At 36.1% G+C, this 19826-nt stretch overlaps 2 protein-coding genes across 7 annotated transcripts; one reads left to right on the top strand and one right to left on the bottom strand.

Annotated features, from left to right (window-relative positions):
* Positions 1 to 122: 122 nt before the first annotated feature.
* Positions 123 to 11214, bottom strand: LOC111811513 (protein SHORTAGE IN CHIASMATA 1). Of its 6 annotated transcripts, none has more exons than XR_002817554.1 (11): positions 10867 to 11214; positions 9088 to 9174; positions 8916 to 8999; positions 8743 to 8814; positions 5622 to 7597; positions 4361 to 4568; positions 3710 to 4204; positions 1164 to 2834; positions 941 to 1081; positions 782 to 864; positions 123 to 387 (listed from the first exon to the last, which is right to left on the bottom strand). XR_002817554.1 is itself a non-coding variant. In XM_023698400.1 (10 exons), exons 1-9 carry the CDS (start codon positions 11182 to 11184, stop codon positions 977 to 979), a joined length of 5016 nt encoding a protein of 1671 aa, XP_023554168.1. In that variant the 5' UTR covers positions 11185 to 11214; the 3' UTR covers positions 123 to 864; positions 941 to 976. The 6 variants fall into 6 exon arrangements, 4 of the variants coding, with proteins under 4 accessions (XP_023554168.1, XP_023554171.1, XP_023554169.1 ...); XR_002817553.1 differs by having other exon boundaries at positions 123 to 376; XM_023698400.1 differs by having other exon boundaries at positions 123 to 864.
* A 2398-nt stretch (positions 11215 to 13612) lies between these two features.
* LOC111811522 (low-temperature-induced 65 kDa protein-like) lies at positions 13613 to 15759 on the top strand. The gene is made up of 4 exons (XM_023698413.1): positions 13613 to 13683; positions 13754 to 13924; positions 14682 to 14957; positions 15063 to 15759. Exons 1-4 carry the CDS (start codon positions 13644 to 13646, stop codon positions 15533 to 15535), a joined length of 960 nt encoding a protein of 319 aa, XP_023554181.1. The 5' UTR covers positions 13613 to 13643; the 3' UTR covers positions 15536 to 15759.
* The last annotated feature ends 4067 nt before the right edge of the window (positions 15760 to 19826 follow it).

The raw sequence follows: 19826 nt of genomic DNA, 5'->3' as shown, positions 1-19826 counted from the left end.
GTTAATGGTAACAATTAGGTAAAAAGGGTATAATCATAGTCAACACTTATATGTTCTTGAGCCTCCATTCTAGATGAGGGTTTTATTAAGATGTTGATTAAAATCGTGATTCCATCTATGAAGAGAAAAACTGACAGTTTTAAGTTATCCACTCATCTTGACACGTGTAACAAACTCAATGTAGAGCATTTTGCTAGAATCATGAATAAGGAGCTCCCAAACATGGACACAGTCTTCCTTTCATAATTAAATTATGTGAAGTGGCATTTGAGTATGAATATAATAAGATTCTAAGCTTATCAAGATACAGGATGTTTGAGCACATCTGAGGATGATCCCAGTGCTTTGGTTCTCTGTCAAGGTCACGACAGCGCAGCTGCAGTGTACCTCGCAAGTTACAGATTTTGAAATAACAGAACATAAATTACCAAAACATCACTTTCAAAATTGTTATATTAACACTTCCTACAAATTAACACTGTGTTCTAGTCACAAATGTATAGGTGAAAATAGATCCAATCGAGACGACTCCAAATTTATATGTTTGGAAACTAAAATTATTGGCATTACTTGAAGAAATGGATTTATTTAATTTTTCTGGAGTAAGGCTTCTAAAGTAAAAGTGCATATTCCTTACGCAAAAGAGAAATAACAGTTTCATCTACAGGCTAGTATCAGTTTGCCACTAATCATGAGTAGTTGATGGGACAATGTCGATATGAGAATTCTATACTTCTAATTTACTATTAAAAGATATGGTTGTGCATCCAATAAAGCTTACCAGTGAAATATCAAGGATATATCTTTGCGATTAAGCTGCAGTATCACCATTTCAGTTGTATTAGAATAGTTCGCTGATGAAATCTGCACATTAAGCATAATTACTTTATTTTATAACTTCAAAGATACAAAATTAAAGAAGAAAGAGAGAAATAATGACCTGTTAGTTTGCCAGCATATGCAGTGTTCCATTGGATCATTTATTACCAAGTTTCTGTGAGTTTTTTCCTAAACCATAATTGTCATTGCTCCAGACCAGCTTAGTTTGGCTCCCATTGCCATCAGTTGCATAAGATAAAGTCTGAAAGTGATTTCAGAGAAATTGTTTTAAAGAATGTAGAAAACTGTCTAACATGTGGTATCAGAAATAAGCACATATAAACCTGTCTTGATCTTTTATCGATAGGCGTCCCTGAAGAAAGTTCACGAGTTGCAACTAATACATTCTTGGATGAGTTTGATGATTGTGTTGATGGTTTGTGTCTCTTTTGTTCCGGTTTCTTCCGCAGAGTGCTTCCCCCTTGGTACTTGAAAAATTCAAGAATGGAGGGACTTCTTCTTTTAACAGTTTTTTTTACATTACCCAAATTCTCAGGAAAAGGTGAAGAAGAGCCACGTGGAACCGAATGCTGACGATTTCTGCTCTTTTCCCTAATTCGGTTAAGAAATTCCATAGTCCAAGGTGAACTTTCTTGAAGATGTTTTGAACGGAGAGCAACGGACAATGGGGTTACATCAGAATGTGATGTGTGCTTCTCTGAAAGTGAAAACGATACTTTTGAATCTCTTAAAGGATTTTGTGTTAAACCCTCATCTAAATGATCATCCTTGTACCTAAGAGGCATAATACTGGGTTCGAAACTAGGATCTGGAAACTGATTGTCCAATCCTCGTGAACTCTGTCCATGCAAATTGATAGAACTCCAAAAATCTGAACTCGAGTTGTTCCCAACATCAACTGCACAGAAAGGGTGATCGCTTTGTCCATAAGACAATCTTCTTTGAATTTTAGACTTTCTTGATGAATCTGTTTCATTCTCAAGCATCGAAGGCAAGAAATTCATAGGAGCCATAGTTGCAAAGTGATCTTTTAATACAGGGTTATCAATCAGGTTGTCTACTTCAGCTATAAGCTCCTCATGGTGATTCTCAGACTTGTTCATATTATGAAAGTTGTGTATTTTCTTTTTACTTCGGTCTAAACCCTGATTTTGGACAAATGATGAACAATGTCTTCTAATCTCATCGGATATTTCAGGAGCTGTGGAGATCCAACAATCACGTGGCTTGCAGACCCTGGTAGGATCCATCGATACAGTTGCATCAAAAGACGCTAGATTATGGTTTTGATCAAAGAAATTATTTACAGATGAAGATAAACCTTTGAGATCACAAAATATTTCGGGATCTTCAAACAGTTGAGAACCAAATGACTTGGATGCTACTAAAGTTTCTGCAGTGCCAGCAGTGAACGGATTCAGCGTATTGGAATACAAGCAATCCGTATTTTTCTCAATGCATTGGGAACCACCAGTGAAGTTTCTTCTCTTCCTTTCAGAATTACCATTAAAGTGACACTTTTCTGAATCAGCCCCAGAAGATAGCGAAGAGGAGCAGTCTGTCATCACAGATTTTGAATCCTCCCGCTCACCATATTTGCACAGAGCACTAAATAGAGAGATACAGTCATCGGGAATACTATATTTTCTAATTGCATGGAGCCTGCGCTCATGTGGCCACTCTAGAAAGTCAGCAAGAAGGCTTTCTGAAGAAAGTATCCCGTGAGCTATCAAAGGATTAATTGAAGGGAAACTCGTAAGAAATGATTCAGCAAGAGTTTCTGATTCAGACATCTTGGGGTATATGCGCCTGGTCATCAACTTAGAAACATTTTCAATGCAGCCTAGGATAATTTCATCCGTCAACTCAGATGAATAGGAACAGAAGAGCTGAAAATCAATTTCTAAACTTGCCGCTGCAGCATAAAGTCCATCTGATGATTCCATGACGATGGATAGGGAACTGATTTCTCCCTCGAAGACCTGAAAAGAAATCTACTATTTGTATCAAAAGAGAGAATAACCAATATCAGGGATTATGCACCTGGTTATAATATACCAACAACAAGCAACAATCAGTCTACTGAGGTCTTTTAACCAACTAATTGCTACACTATGATGAAAAAATTTCCATGTCCATGCAAGAAAATGCAGGAATTGAAGTATAGCTAATAATGAATAAGATTTAGAGACAATGACAGAATCCTGCATACACTGTAATCACTTGACTAAAGTTTCTTTTTCATTTGTGCACAAATTTGGTCATCACTTTTCAAAACTGAAATATAAAAAATGAGTGAATACGAACCAAGTCTTGAATGATTAAAGAAAATGAAAAACATTATACAAGCCTAATTGCAAACTCCAGGAAATTAAGGACTCTTATTTTCCACGAACAAGCCAAGTGACAGTGTTTATAGAGAAGGGACAAGTTCACAGAAGCAGACTTTTATATCTAAAATATTGCTTCAATCAAATTCCCTAGATTCTGATAAACCTCTACCCAAGACATGAAAACAAGCTGTTAAATTCCCTCGTTTGGTTCGACCTCCTGTGCAGTTTAGCAAAATTTTCTATTTTTGGCACCTTCCTAACTCATAACTAAAACAATGATTTTTCATGTTGAGCATCAGAGCTATAGCATGTAGCTGGAAGGTAGATCCTGTCTCTAACTTTCAACAAAAATTAAAGATAACTCTGGCATTTTCAAGAAGAATACAAGAGTATGCTATAGTAGTTCAGTTGTAAAATTATGACAATAATGTCAAATGCATAGGAAGGGAGTCGAAAAGGGAAGAAACAAAGGTAATGGGAAATAGTCTCTTCATAAATAATAAGAATAAACAGTCTTCATAGAGTAGAAAAATTACCAGGACGCAACCACGAAAAGCGAAGCTCAGAGAGGTCAGAACATCTGTTGCAATATTCTCTATGCATAAATTCAAGGACAAAGAAGCTTCATTTGAAGTACTGCCTTTCCTGTCAATATTTGTGCAGTCATACCAAAATAAGCAAATTCCAGGAGCAATTATTAGATCCACAGGCAAACACAGATCTCGTTCCACAACCTGCACTCCTTCTTTCTCCAATGCAAGAATTCTTTGATAGGAACTTCTTCTACATACAATCATTTCCTTTTCAAATTTCTGAGTGTTCACAATAATAATTGCCTCAGGAAAGGACACAAGGTCAGTATGTTGAGATTTATCTGAGACTGGTACTACTGGTGCTCGCAGAGACACTCTGCGATTCTCTGCTTCTATTGTTTTCTTCGGAGAGGCCAATATATACTTTTCCTCAACAGGTAAAAAGTTCAACAATTTCTCCAACATCATGGTTTGATTCTCCACCAAAGACTTCTCTTCCTAAGAACAGATACAGAAAGAATTAATCAATTGTAAATTTAAGGATAGGTATGGTAACATATTTTTCCAACTCAATAAAAGCATGTAATCCCATAATAATCATTGGCATTGCTTAATAGCAATATATCAGCAAACATGTATGAGGAACAAACTTACGATTGTCAGTTCATTATGTTGAGGAAAATCAACACCTTCACAAAATGCTTTGCAATTGCCACACTTATCCAGTTCCAACATTATGAAGTGTAGATGAGGCATGTCGATTAAATTTGAAAAGTAAGCGGAGATCTGAGAAGAACCATTCAGACCTCCATATTCCAAGACAATGCTAAATTTATTGAATGGAAAACTCCCAGATATGTACCTTGAAATTGGGGAAGAACAAACATTTTTAGTTCTTCCAAACACATTATTGAATTTAGAATGTGCCATAATAATAATTGAGAACTCGATGCAAAGTCAAAAGGCAAAAATTGGATGAAAAAATATTCTGAAAGTTGCAATACCAGGATTATCGCATTTGGATTCCATACGTTCTGATTTCGATTTAAATTTTACTCATACAAGAAGCATGGAACACCATGTCACAATTCACAATTGTTAAAAAATGAAAATTTACCTCAACACTTGAATTTGTACCTCTGCTTGAGCATCAGCTAGTTTCTTTTCTTTTTTCTTTTTCTTTTTTTTAATACCAAAAGGAAAAAACAACAATTTACAAACATATTTTTGAAAAAAGACAAGTGCTCTATGACACTAAGCTCAAGGGGAAAATATAAAAAATGAAAAGCACTCCAATGGGCATGTACAAGTCAAATCCATTATATCAATGGAGAAGGTATTCTTCTCATCAATTAAAACCTAAGGTATAAAATTCGTTTTAAATTAAAATATACAACACTATATCTAGCCCTGGATGCAAAATATTCCATAAAGGAGAAAGATTTTGATGAAAATAGGTTTTCTTTCTCTTTGGTGTCATTGGGTAGGGTATTCCGCCTAGTCCTTTTTTCATTTAAACGTTGCCTGTGATGGATTATCTACATGCAAATGCATGATATTTCACATTGAATATTCCCAATTTATGGCTATAATTCGTTTGAGTGATGAACATTGAAAAACAAATTAAATACTAGCATGAGAAAAAAAATATATCTATAATGCACTAGGAAAAAAAAAAAACCTAATTGCAGAAAATAAAGTTATCTCATAAAACTCCTAACATGCGTTCATCTGTTGCTGCATATAACCTACGCTTAAAGTAAAAAACTGATAATTAATGAGTGAATGTTTAATTATCCATGCCAACCTCCCTCATCGTTCATTACATGTTAAGTTTCTAGTTTCGTTGAGCATTTAAAACATGACCTACAACAAGTAGCTTGTGAAGTGTTTACTTACTAAATTTGGAACTTACTCTTCGGATACCAATAAACAATTGGAAGCAAGGTCATCAACCATAGCGTTTGCGTTAGATACTTGCTCATCTGTAAGACTCCCATAATTTAGCTCTGCAAAGGATATCCCCAAGGACCCGAGCAATTTTTTCAATGACCACCAGAAAATTTGGTTGGCTACAACCAGAACTTTGAGACTACTGATAGAAGTCCTTGAGCACAAGATTTCCTGGATAGTAGTAAGTGCCGGATGCGATATGGTAATTTCTCTGCCAACCATTTTTCCTGCTTCCTCAATCGATGACACCAAGAAACCCAACCTCGATTTTAAGCACTCCGAGCTCTGACATAACTTCTTTAGATATAGATGAGCTGGGTGGATACCATAGAAACACAAATACCAAACTATCTGTTTAGTGGCATATAACGTGGCTAATGTCATTATCTTTTCTTCCCAGTAAGTATTGGTCCCTTGCAGATATATTTTCTTAATACAGTCTATTAACATCTGTTTCGGAAGGCTGAGCATTAATAAATAATCTTCAGCTACATATGGAAGATATTTCTTCCTCAGCTCTGTCTCATTCTGCAAGATAGCGAGATAAGTTTTCTCAGAGTTATTAATGAGATGTAGAATGTTATCAGACAGACAAACTTGATGTACTGCAACATTCAATTGCTTCAGACTATCATCAGCACTGGACATAGAAGGTTTGTTAGTTAATATTCCATCACGTGGAACCTTGGGGAGAGTAGTATTGGTGTCAATTTCACTAAATACAGATTCACTCTTTCTCACACGAGCAGGTTTTTGAGAATTCAAGAAAAACTTGAGATCGTTGGACTCTGATTTTGATTTCCATGACGATAAAGCCTTCTCGGAATTTCCAACAGCTGCAAGACCTTGCCTTTCTTTTTGTTGACATCTTTCATTCAATAATTTGCTTGAAGCAACGTCAATAGTTTGACCAGAAAGCATTGGAATACCCTCAGGAAAAGACTCCTTTAGTTCACCCTTGTCTTCTGTTCTTTCCCTTACTAAAGCATCATCTGAGAAAACGTATCTATAAAATATACCATCATTTTCACAAGGTTCCTGGTCAAATTCTACGGGTTTCAAATTAATTTCTTCCAACATATTCTGATACGAAGAATAAAGTCCAGAGCTGTAGCTACTTTCATCCAATAGATGCCAATCCAAATATATGCCATCGGAAGCTGATAATGATTGTTTATTTAGGTTGGCTAGAACATCCTCTATGAAGGCATTCAGGGGTTTTTCAGATCCCTGGCTAGATAGTATAGGCACAGGTAATGATTTGAACGTGTCATCTACAAGGACAAGTTCATGACAAACAATCAATTCATTGAAACTCTTGAAATTCGTGTTTTCAATGGATGTACAGTCAGTAATTTCTGACATGGCCGATACTTCCAAATCCAAGATGACTCCAAAATGTTGATTTGAGTATGTGTCCAGCAGCTGGAATTCTTCAAAAATAGCTGGTTCTACAGACAAATCACAACTTGATTTTGTTTGAACTTCAGAGCTCACTGCAATCTCCAAAGTTTCCATCATGCTCATTAAGTCAGACAATCCTCCAGATATGTCAGGGGATGCCAACTCAGAAACAGCACATGGCCTCAAAAAATGATCTGAAAGAAACTCTTCAGCATCACACCTCATGGAGGACAAGTATTCTTCATTATTGACAAGTAAATTATCATCTTGTATCATGTGAGCTGATTCAGTATTCTCAAGAATAAAGAAAAGTTCATCCTGCAACGACAAGAATGCCAAAGTTTCAAGAACCATCTCGTCTACTTCTAAAAAGGGAAAGGTGAATTGATGCGATAGCTTCTGGTCCTGAGCAAAATCATCTTCAAACAAGCAAGATTCTTGGTCCAAGAGATATTCTGAGGGAATGATTTCAACATCATAAATTGATTCTTTGACCTCGGAAGGGTATTTAAGAAGCCCTTGATTAAGGGTCTCCTGCAATAAATATCCAGATTATCGTCATTTTACCTATAACGAGAAACCATTAAAAATTGTGAAGAAAAAAAAAAAAACATGAGGAAGATACATGTGACTTTTTTAGATTTGCAGACTTCACACAAAAACTAAAGTTCTATAAGAAGAGAGGATACCCGGAAAATAAGGAAGTTCATCTACGTGAAAGATATAGTAGAGAAAATCTTGAATAGAAAAGTTAGTTAGTTATAACTATGAGAGACCTGCCGACAGTTAGGTTTACACTGGCATCACCAGCATTATAGCAATATATGTAAACTTTTGAAAGCCATTGTTGCAAGTATAAATTGACCCGTTTCTTATTAATTTTCAAAATTACGTGTCCCTTTTTATAAGGCAGAAATGCTATTTCTAAATCACTAGATAATCTATATTATTGAAATCTCTATATATACTAGTTAACTAAATATAAATAAATCCAAAAAGATAAATTAGGAAGTCAACTAGTTCCATTAAATTATTTAATGGGATCACACAAATATCCTTCAACAGCCACTGACGAGATAATTCTTCATAAATATGGCTTAAATAAAAAGTTGAGTAATGCACATACTACTGTGCATTATGAAAAAGCTAAACCAATTAATCATTATTTCTCAGTCAATACATCTTAAGTTGTCAATCCTCTAATCTCACAATAAGAATGAGAGAAAACTCGTTATCTTCTTCCAAGCAAAATCTTCACTTCAGAGTTCAGATAGGTGCAAAGACATGCGGCACGTTTTGCACCTGTCTGTCTAATTATAGTAACTTTACAATTTTCTTTATCCTAAAATAATGTCATTCGTACATCCTAATCCGTTGTCTACCAATTATAATTACGTTATCATCTTCCTTGTTCTAACCTAAGGCCTTTTAAACCAGATTCTGTAACTGCTTATACCATTATCAATCAATTATAATAACTTAATTATTTTTCTTGTACCCAAATACTATCTTCTAAACAAGATGTCATCACTTCTTGTTCCATTGTCCATCAGAATCCTAAGAATGAAAAAATGTTGAAAGTCTTAATATTCCTGTTCTCTTTAGCAACACTATGGACGACATAAAATCTAGCTTATCACATCAATTACGGAAGTTATTTACAAGGATATTCCACTTACAAGATCAAATTCAACCTCTGGCATTCCCGTCAGAATTTGTACCTCCTCCTTCTCAAACAAGAAGGCATTTTCCTACAGATATGAGCAAAACAATTAACACAACGTAACCAAAGTTTAGTTAAGTAGAATAAACCACAAATGTATTTTTCACTTTAAATAGTCATACACCATACCAAGAACGCATCAAGCTGAGGTGTTTCAAATTGGATCATATCATTTGAAAAGTTTCTATTCCGTATTTCAGTCCCAATATCCTTCTGCCACAACATATGTTATATATTCAAATCCTCATTATACCATAACAATGCAACAAAATAATTTATCTCAAGAAAGCTAGAAGGGTACTTTTATGAATTCCATCTCTGAAGTTTCAGATCCAAAATTCTTCCAACTCCCCTCCATATTATCTTCATAAGTACCCTTAGCTTCTTGCTGCAATCCACAAAAATGAACCAGAAAAGGAAAGAGGAAACGCTGACTAAGTGATGGAGGTACATACCACTACCAGAATCCTTTAAAGAAAAATATCTAGAGTTTAAGATGAAGAGTTAAAAAAACATAATCATGATTATTTTATTTGAGGAAACACAAATGAAAACTTTCCCAAAAAAGGTGAAAGAAGAAATGGTATGTCAAGATTGGTTCTAACTAGTTCTCCTAGTGCAGGTTGCAAAATAAATCATGGAGGTTTCTTTTTAGTTAGAATGATGGGCGTCTGTGACATTACTCAATCTAATACTAATCTAATTTATACCTAACTATTGAATCATAACTACATTTTCCTTCAATGGAGAAACGTTTATTTAACGAATAAAATTAGAAATTACGAGAACCTCCAAGACAATACCTTGAGAATCACAAAACTACACTGAAGAGTGCCCATAATCTGGGCAGCCAGTATTGATACATCAATATGAGAACCTCAAGAGTTGCTACTTCTTAACCAATGATGTAGTAATTTTAAACATTGTCTCAAGGACTTGATGGTTACTCTCCAATTCAATCTTAATTTTATCTTTTTAAATAAATGTATCAGGATAGAATCGGTGTTTCAGGTCTAAGATGACAATTTTAAAGGTTGTCCAAAGGTGATGTACATAAAAAATAATAATAATAATAATAATAAAAAAATTACTGAGAATCTATATAATATTAATAATAATTGTTATTATCGTTGAAGAAGAAAAGAAAATGTTATGAAGTATGATAAAAATTAACTCATTTTGACGTTGTATATTAGTATTTTCACATTTGTTAAACAAAAAATAGAATCAAAATGTACTTTAAAGGTCACTATTACTGCTAGAGTATTGTTAGTTCGTCCCAGCTCATCTAGTTAAATTATTGGTCACTATTACTGCTAGAGTACTGTTAGTTCGTCCCAACTCATCTAGTTAAATTATTGATAAGTTACATTAGTTGGGTTCGACAATATAGAGACGATCCAGTCAACAGCAATTTTAATCATTGTCAGCAAACGTGCTATTTTGCAATCAAATCAAGTACTGATAACTACAGGTGAAGGAAGAAGTCATTCTCCTAGACACCAAGTTTTCTCTTCGCTCTCCCCATCTTAAGAAACAACATTGCCCTACGTGGTTGTGGTTCCCTAGCGTGAGAAATCTTGTATGGCAGGCTTTTTGTATTATATAGATTATATTTCACTTTGAAGATGCATTTCTGTGAAAAAGTTAGATTGGAAGACAGAAACATAAAACCACAAAAGTTCATCCGAAACATCTCAAATTGGCTTTTCATGAAAATCATGCATAAAAGTATCCATTGGAAATCATTTCATGTTTTAACAATCCTTTCAGTTGACAATTTGTTGCCTCACAATGACGTGACTCTTGAGTTCGATCACCGCATTGGATTCACATAAAAATAACCACGTAATTAAAGCAGAAATGAGGATATCTTCTGAAGAATATTAGATAGCCTTGAGAATCGTAAAAATTGAGCTAAAGACCGTTCCTAGACTTAATCAAGCTTATTACGCTATTAACCATAAACTTCGTAGAATCTCTCACGAACAGATTTATTTTCACAGCCACAAGAAGTATAGAACATTCACTCGAGATCTGTACTGAAATTGAATAGCATTGATTGAGCAAAAAGTTTTACCTCCCGAAGTCGAGTTCCAACACTTCCCGAAGAGAAAATCCTCTCCGCGGAACCATGAAATCCAGAAGACTGACAACCAGCATCGCGATAAACATCATCATCCTCGATTCTCCGCGGAAGAACGTCGTCAAAGAACCTGGAGATAGCAGAATCGATTGATAAGCTATCGATTCCAAGAGAGATTTCAGGGAGAAAATCGAAGTGGAGAAGGTCGCCGACAGTGGAAAGTGGATTAGAAACGAGGTGAGGGACAGGGAGGCGGTGGAAGGATTCGTTTCCTGGAGCGAAGAAATCAATGTTGAGGAACCGAGTTCGCATTTCGAAAGACAGAGCGAGACAGAGAAAAGAGCGACAACGGTCACGGTGAAGCTAAACTGAATTTGGCGCTGCAAATGGGGGCAATATATACCCCCAATTTTAAATTTTATATTAGTTAAATAGCTTTACTTTTTACAAAAGTACCCCTATTGCGATGTAATTCATTTCATTCCTCTTCCCTTTTTCTTTCCATTTTTAGAGATTAGAGAAAAGAAGATAGTACCCTTTTTGGAATTTCTCTTTCTACTTTTAAAATATCTTATTTACAAAATTCATATACTTTTAAAAATATTAATAATAAACTATGGTAATTATTTCAACCATAGCAAGATACGACAAACACGACTCAAATAGGAGAGACATCTTTGTCCATTTTTAAAACCTTCATAGCTCGTGTCAACAATGGTGTGTCTCTTCCATAATCTTTTGGTAACTTAATTTATCGATCTTTGTTATTTGGATTCTTTTTAAAGTCTCTTTATCACATATATATAGTGAAAACAAGACCTTCGATTTAAGAACAAGATACAATGGCTTGTCGTGATTGATTTTCGACATTATATGTTATATGAATAACACATACCATGTGGTTTATCTACGTTTTATTACTTGTATCATGTGATGTTTATGATCTTCATGTGATGAAGGTTCTTCTAATATGTCAAATCTATATATGTTATGATATCATGTTCACATTATATCGTATGAGACACTGATGAGTCATGTATAATAAGAATGAATTGATATGTCATTCACACGTATGTATGTCTCACAGGAAGGTCATGTCATGAAAAGTATGGAAGCATCATAACCATGTACCATGATTTGAAAATGCGAGATTTCATGCATGTTGTGTGTCACGAGCATAGGATACTTTTCTGATATGTCTTGTATGTAAACATACACCATGATATGGATACACACTTCTTTCTTTTTGTTAGTTTTTGGCAATGTTAGCATGCGCTAGCCCGTAGTCAAACCTAGGGAATGTATACAATCCCATCCAGTGGGTTCAGGTGTGAGAAGAAATAGTCACAAGAAGTAGGCCCCACCATGAACTGTGTTTGCACGTGATTGTATTTTTCGACCCCAACAAAGGTCCCAGGTACAGATTACTACTTCAGCTGTGGTGGAGGCTACAGAATCAAATCACGACAAATCACGACAGCTAAGTTTCTACACTTAAGTCGTAGTCTTAATGTTGGGATAAACCAACAACATTTTATTATTTCTAAACTTTGAAAAGAAATGTTGTCATTCGTATTTTCACCTATTATCATGTTTAAAATGAATTTATAAACATTTAAGTCGATAAAAATGTTTATAGTGATTTGTTTTAAATGATGGTGCTACATATGATAACGTTCCCCTTCTTATTTTTACTATTATCATAAACATGGGATCATTACAAAAGATATGGTCATACAAAGAACACACGCGCCAGTAACCATTTCTCGAAGTTAGGGACGACTAGTCCAAGTTGACTAGCCCAACTCGAGTCAATCTAATCAAATCAATTTTCTTCATTGGATCATTATAAAACTCGATTTTCAATCCAGTCAATATGAATGACTTATTAGATGCAAAATTAAATATTCATGATATGATCACTGGGATTATCTTGTTGATCGAATATCTCATTGTTTGACATTCAAATCACTCTACAAGCAAGATCGATCATGTCTAGCTTGAATGATTCTTGTTGATCAAATATCGCAACGTAAGAACACTTGTTTGAGATTCAAATCACTCCACAAACAAGATTAATCATGTCGAGCTTGAATGATTCTACATGCAACCTAAACTACATAGAATTGCAAAGAAACTTAGTTATTGGCTAAAGAAAAGCACAAATGTTTCTTTTACTATGTTTTCCAAGTCTGCTTACAAATACAACATACATGGCTTTATACCGTCTCAAAATGAAACTATTCCTAAAAGAAATAAAAAGTCTTAAAATACATTAATGAAATACAATAACTCTAAATTATTAGAAATTGTAATCAACCTAAAATTTATAATATGAAATCTCATTTTTCTTCCCTGTGGCATGAATTGAAATATCAATCTCATTTTTCTTCCCTGTGGCATGAATTGAAATATCTTTTGATAATTTCAACTCTATTTTTTTTATATTTTCCTCTAAACATATAATATAATTGATGGCGGTTGGTTCATATCAATTCAATTCTAACCTAAAAATATAAACCCTCATTACCTTCTACCCACTTTTTGGTGGTGGGGCGTTCATTCTCTAATTATCCATTACGTAAAAAAAGATTCCCACAAGAGTGACATGCCACGTTGTATTCTACGTGTGCATTACCCTTAACTAGTTACTTCGTGTCTTCTTCTTAAACGGCCACACATCCATGCAAAAACTCCCTCTAAGACATACCCTCTTCCCTTCCTTACTATAATTACTATCTCTCATACTTAGCTTGTCACATTCTTTCATTATGGACTCCCAAATCGCCCCTCAGCAACAACACCACCAAGGTATCGTTCTTATTCTTTTGTAGTTGGTTGTTTTTTGCGTAGAAAACAGGGAAAAATGACATTTTGGTAGGCGTGGAAGGGGAAGAAGATGGGCAGCATCATGAGAAGCAGTCAGTGTTGATGAAAGTGAAGGCTAAGGCTAAGAAGATTAAGGACAATATTACAAAGCATGGAGCCCATGACCATCCTCATGACTACGATGATGATGATGAAGAAGACGATGAGGTCCTTCAAGATTCTGGTATCTATTTTCCCTTTTGATGCTTAAAAAACAACTCAAATGGTTAGGAATCGCGATCCTCCACAATGATATGGTATGATATTGTCTGCATTGAGCATAATCTCGTGATGATATGGTATGATATTGTCTGCATTCAGCATAATCTTATGATAATCTCGTGATGATATGGTATGATATGGTCTGCATTCAGCATAATCTCATGACTTTGACTTTTCTGTGAGTCTTATTGTCTCTGGTATGATATGCTCTCCATTGAGAGATTGTTGAGCATAATCTCTCGTGACTTTTCTGTGAGTCTCTTTGTATTTTCCACGATCTTCCACTAAATTAGCCAACTCTCCCTAACCATCCTCCCCTTGAACAAAGTATATCATAGAGCTTCTCCTGAAGTCTACATAGCTCTCGAAAGCCTCCCTCTGAGGCTCGACTCCTTTTTCTGGAGCCTTCGAACAAAGTACACTCTTTGTTCATACATCTTCGAGGCTAGCAATTTCTTTCTTCGACGTTTGAAGATTCTATTGACATGACTAAATTAAGGACGTGACTCTAATACCATGTTAGAAATCACACCCCTCCACAATGGTACAATATTGGTCTCGTACTAATGGAGAGAGTATTCTTATAAATCCAACAATGGTACAATATTGGTCTCGTACCAATGGAGAGATTATTCTATAAACCCACTAAATTAGCGAACGCGGGACTCTTCTCAATCATCCACACCACAAATTACATGGATCTTTTATATGATGGGCAGTGTATGAAGGTGCCGCAATGAGAGGCGGTGTGGGTGGAGAAAGGCAGCATGAAGGCGTCGGAATTGGAATGCCTCCTCCAGGTCCAAGAGAAACGACAAGTCATCCTGCTGCAGTTACCACACTCTTTACTTCCGTGGATAACTCTGCTGATGCCTCAAACACGACCATGTCTCTGTCTCCAAGTAAGTTGGAGGAGGATCCTCACGCGCCTAAGAACAAAACCCACCTTCACCCTCGTAATTCCGAGGTCAAAGTTCACGATCCCGCAAGCACAGGTAACTAATTTAACATTAAAAAAAAAAAAAAAAAAANAAAAAAAAAAAAAAAAAAAAAAAAAAAAAAACCCTTTTTTTAATCTGTCCGTTTTCATTTTGAACTAGGGAGCGAAGAAGCAGGGGAATCGCAGATTTTGGATTCATTTGCAAAAATGGAAGTAAACGACGAACAGAATCAAAGCAGAGATCAGGTCAGTTACGCTCAGAAGATCTCAGCTGTGGGTTCAGCGGTGAGTGGAAAAGCAGTGGCAGCGAAGGATTTTGTGGCATCGAAGATAGCTTTAACAGTGACAGAGAAGCTGAAGCCAGGGGAGGAGGACAGAGCCCTGTCGGAAGTGATTTCGGAAGCTTTGAATAGAAGGAAGCAGGAGGTGGTGAAAGTTGGAGAAAGTGCATTTAGGGAGCCGCCGAAAGGGAGTGCAACGGAGTCGGGGAGGAGTGTGGTGGGTGTGGTGAAAGACACGGTGGGGTCGTGGCTGGGGAAAGCGGGAGGCCAATCGGCTGGGCAAGGAAGGCCGGGGAAGGACCACGGTGGGACGGAGGCGGAGGTGCGGATACTGCAGGAATCGGCGAATTGAAGTGGTTGCAGACACATTTCTGGTGTCGTTTTTGTTTTTGGTAATTCAGTTGCTTTTGTGACTATTACGAGGTTGTAGTTTGCTGTTGTTTGTTTGTTTGTTTTGTGTACACAACTTTTTCAGACATGGTGGATAATGAGTTAAGTTACTAATAATGCATACAATGAAGGATACAATCTTATATTATAAGAGAGAATGTAATATAATAGCGTGATGTTTTTGAACTTTTTATCATAGTTTCAACCGTCCATGCTTCTCGAAGGCTTGGCTTAAAACTCTTCATAGAGCTACAATGGATAAAAAAAAATGAAAGGGTATTGTGTATGGGTTACAAAAATGTATGCACATATTTATAGGTATTCACAGCCATGTCAATATGTTAGTAGGTATTCACAGCCATGTCTCAGGAGCTCTAAAGCCGGGATTTTAGGGAAGGTGAACTAAGCTTTTAACTCTCTTTTCTACCATTAAAAGTGGACATGCCTCTCCTAAGGGGATAGTATGGTTGGTTTTGAATAAGTATTTCTCCTTAAACATCCAGGTTGGTTAACCTACTAAGGGGATAGTATGATTGGTTTTGAATAAGTATTTCTCCTTAAACATCATGTGTGGAGGTTAGTGGAGGTTAACCGACAAAATCGGGAGTTCGAACCCTCTGTGTATCAGTCAGCTACCAAGTCACCCTACGTGGTTTCATTCTCCCTCCCTCAAGGATGGGTTCCTACGGCCTAGGGGTCCTGTTCAGAATACCCCTTAGCTATCACTGCTGGGTCGAGGCACAGGTCACACTTCTTTGTTCGGCTTTGCCTAGCTCAACGATCTTAGTATCAGAGTTTTGTCTCGACAATACGGTATCGAAGCAGAGAGGGAAGTGGAGGTTCTGGTGACACTATCCACACTACTCAAGTTTGGCGGCTACCTCGGTTGTTTACAAACACCGTCGTGTACTACTAGTTCTTTCTGGGGCGGATCTTGGTGGCTTAGACTTGGATTCATTCATCTCTAGAATTCTCGCGCAAGGTCTCACAAACTTGTCGTGGTCTAGAATACTGGGATTTGGGTCCGCTGGTAATTATTTCACAAGCCTAAGTGCACGATATTCTAGAGGTATCCCATTCTAAGATTTTGTTTAGCTTACTTAGTCTTAAGCACCCTAGTCTAAGCTCATACTTTCTTACTATTCAACCAAAAAAAAAAAAAAAAAAAAAAAAACACATGAACTTGTCAGCCTTTCAATATTCTTTTTAAATTAAAGGATATTTTTCTGACAAGTTTTATGATGCTCAAACATTATTCAAACATCAATGAGAGATTCTAATTTAGGAAATTAGCATAAAATTTATTATTATTTTTAATTTAATATTTTAATGTAATCTACCCGACATGTTGTTTTATTAATGAATTGTCCTAGATTAGAGTTATCTAGCTCGGCCATAATAAACACATGGAATCAACCCATACGCTTATGGTCAATTCCTGAAAACCATGAACGATCACTGCACTCACGATTCATCTCGACGATGAACTTATCTAGGATAGGTCTTGAGCGAGTGACCTTGTTTTAATGGCAATGGTCCATGTGGGTAACAAAGTAGTTGGCTTGAGCACGAGATCACTGTAAAAAAAAAAAAAAAAAAAAAAAAAAAAAAAAAAAAAAAAAAAAAAAAAAAAAAAAAAAAAAAAAAAAAGCACTAGAGTTAAAGAGAAAGTCGTTCATGCAATATTAACAAACATACTCAACGGGGAGATGACGTCCATCTTCATTTGGAGCGCAAATTTCACAAGTTTCCCTTCCTCCTCATGCATACATACAGTATCACAATCTCAATCTAAATAGATTTCATAGCCGTTCATATCTAGATTCCATCAATTTCTTTAATTAATTCATTTTCATGGCTTTCATACTAATATACTAGGGTTGGATGACTAAGTTTATCAGTTTGACAGCATGCATGCTTATTCCAAGCGGTTCCTACAAGTACTATTCGTGAGAATCTAAATGGCTACTTACATGGTTGATGCGTGCCTTCCAGAGCTTGAATTTCTTAATGGGGAGGGTTCCAAAAATTCTGGAATTTTCTTGATGGGTCCTAATTCACATAACAATACGATCAGTACTGAAATTGGGGCGAAAACAAGCAAACAAAGGTCGAATGGGTGAGAAGGCTCCTCATAAAAGGCACACACGCGAGCAGTGATGCGCTTTGAACCCCAGTGGACGCAGAATTACCCTTCGAATTTTGTGGGCATGACACGTGGTGAACAGCAAGTGGCAAGATCATCGGGTCGATTTGGTGGCGGGTGTTCAAGTCGACCTGAATATGCGTGCGCTCACACACGTGTTGATAGGTTGGCTGAACGCGCCACTCCTAACTTCTTCTCCCTTTTCTTTCTCCTCTCTTATTTCTTTCTCTTTATTGTTATTATTCGACTAACCCGACCCCTCAAGTAAGAGTAGGTGCAAAATGACATGNTTTTTTTTTTTTTTTTTTTTTTTTTTTTTTATCTCATAACTATCCCGAGCATAGTTTCTTTCTTCATTGACTTGAGCCTCGGTCTACAATAAAATCTTACGACATTATTATCATGCATATATTTAGACCTTAAGTAGGGAGGCATGAGTCATTTATATCTCCTAAGCTTAGGTGTTACAATAGATGGTGATGAATTTGGTTAAGATTTATTAGAGAGGTTGAATGGTAAAATATGATGACTTTCTCTATAAAGAACCTGATTTAGTATTTTATAGAGTGTCTATCAATTTTTCTGCCATGAAAATTCTTAGTATGTTTCGTGATTGCGATTCCGTCTTATCTTCTATATTAGAAATGATTTCATTACTTAGCATGTTTTGTGATGGTAGTTTTGTCTTATCTTCTACATTAAAAATGATTTTGTTATTTAGTATGTTTTGGGATTGCAGTTCTGTTTTATCTACATTTGAAATGATTTCGTCTTAACAAAGTGTATGGCTCTTTTCTACAATTGTCGGGTCTCTGGAATGAGAATTCTTAGTATGTATTGTGATGGCAGCTTTATCTAATATTCTACATTAGAAATGATTTTTTTTTTGACATTATTAAAGTTGATCTTCTACCTTAGAAGCGATTTCTTGAGATTGTTAGCAAGTGAGTTTCATTGTGTCTGTGACTCTAAAAATTTTGTGTTTAAAAGACCTGTTTGGTATTACTGAGGTATTACCAACACGATCGGTGATTTTCAAATTGTTGGAGAAATTAAGAAACTCAACAACAACTACAATATGTGGGCAACATGCATGATGTCCAATTTACAAGAACATGACCTTTGAGAGGTTGTTAGTGGGAGTGAAACTAGGCCACTAGAGGAGGATCTTAATGGAATCTTGCACAAATGGAGAATCAAAGCAAGTAAAACATTGTTTGCGTTGGAGACCACAATCGGAGAAGAAATGTTAGAACAAATTTGGGCTGACAGGACACTAAAAGAAACATGGGACACGTTCGTGATGTTGTTCTCAAAGAAGAACGATACGAGACTACAATTTCTGGAGAACGAGCTCTATCAACCTCATAACGTGATATGACGATTGCTCAGTACTTCCATAGGGTAAAAGTTAATTTTTTGGGAGATTACTAAACTAAATCCAAAGTCTGTCATTAGAGAAACTCGAATGAAAAAGGATCATTATACACGGATTGCGACGAGAATATAGAAACTTTGTTATTGAAGTACAAGATGGACGACCTGCTCAATCATCACTTATAGAGTTTGAAAATTTGTGAGCCAGCTAAGAAGTTATGGCTAAGCAAGTGAGAGACATCATATCGGGTGAAGGAGAAGCACTCAACATTGGAGCAACAATAAGTCGTCTACCAAATGTGGATACAAAAATGGTGACAAAAAAAAAATTCACCAAGGAACTACACAACCTTGGATATCTCAGAAGAATGACAACAAGAGTTCTCAAAGGACGAGATTTGAAGTTATTTGCTACAACGGAGAAAAGAAGGGTCACATGTCCAGGGTTGTTGATCCAAGGAAATGTCTGTGGAAAGCAATGTGGCAACATCTAAAAAGAAGATGGAGGATGAATGGGATGCAGAGGTACTATATGTCATAGGAAAAATCGAGCTAGTGCTAATGACGATGATGATAGAGCATATTGATTACGAGGATGACTGAATCATTAATTCAAGATGCTAAAACCACATGACTGACGATTAGAGTGTCGCAATAGAAGTACGATGTCCCTTGAAGAATGAAGTATTACCATACTTGGACAACATTGAAGAAATTCTTCCATAGAAGA

This window comes from Cucurbita pepo, chromosome LG15 (genome assembly GCF_002806865.2).
Source record: "Cucurbita pepo subsp. pepo cultivar mu-cu-16 chromosome LG15, ASM280686v2, whole genome shotgun sequence".
Taxonomy (NCBI): domain Eukaryota; kingdom Viridiplantae; phylum Streptophyta; class Magnoliopsida; order Cucurbitales; family Cucurbitaceae; genus Cucurbita; species Cucurbita pepo.
This window is presented reverse-complemented; position numbering and strand designations above follow the sequence as displayed.

Coding starts and splice junctions, on each gene's coding strand:
- LOC111811522 (XM_023698413.1), top strand. CDS start 13,644: ATGGACTCCCAAATCGCCCCTCAGCAACAACACCACCAAG. Junction 13,925..14,681: donor TGAGGTCCTTCAAGATTCTG/GTATCTATTTTC, acceptor TATGATGGGCAG/TGTATGAAGGTGCCGCAATG. Junction 14,958..15,062: donor TCACGATCCCGCAAGCACAG/GTAACTAATTTA, acceptor ATTTTGAACTAG/GGAGCGAAGAAGCAGGGGAA.
- LOC111811513 (XM_023698400.1), bottom strand. CDS start 11,184: ATGCGAACTCGGTTCCTCAACATTGATTTCTTCGCTCCAGGAAACGAA. Junction 8,815..8,915: donor CTCAGCTTGATGCGTTCTTG/GTATGGTGTATG, acceptor TCATATCTGTAG/GAAAATGCCTTCTTGTTTGA. Junction 4,569..5,621: donor TGTTTATTGGTATCCGAAGA/GTAAGTTCCAAA, acceptor CCCAATTTCAAG/GTACATATCTGGGAGTTTTC.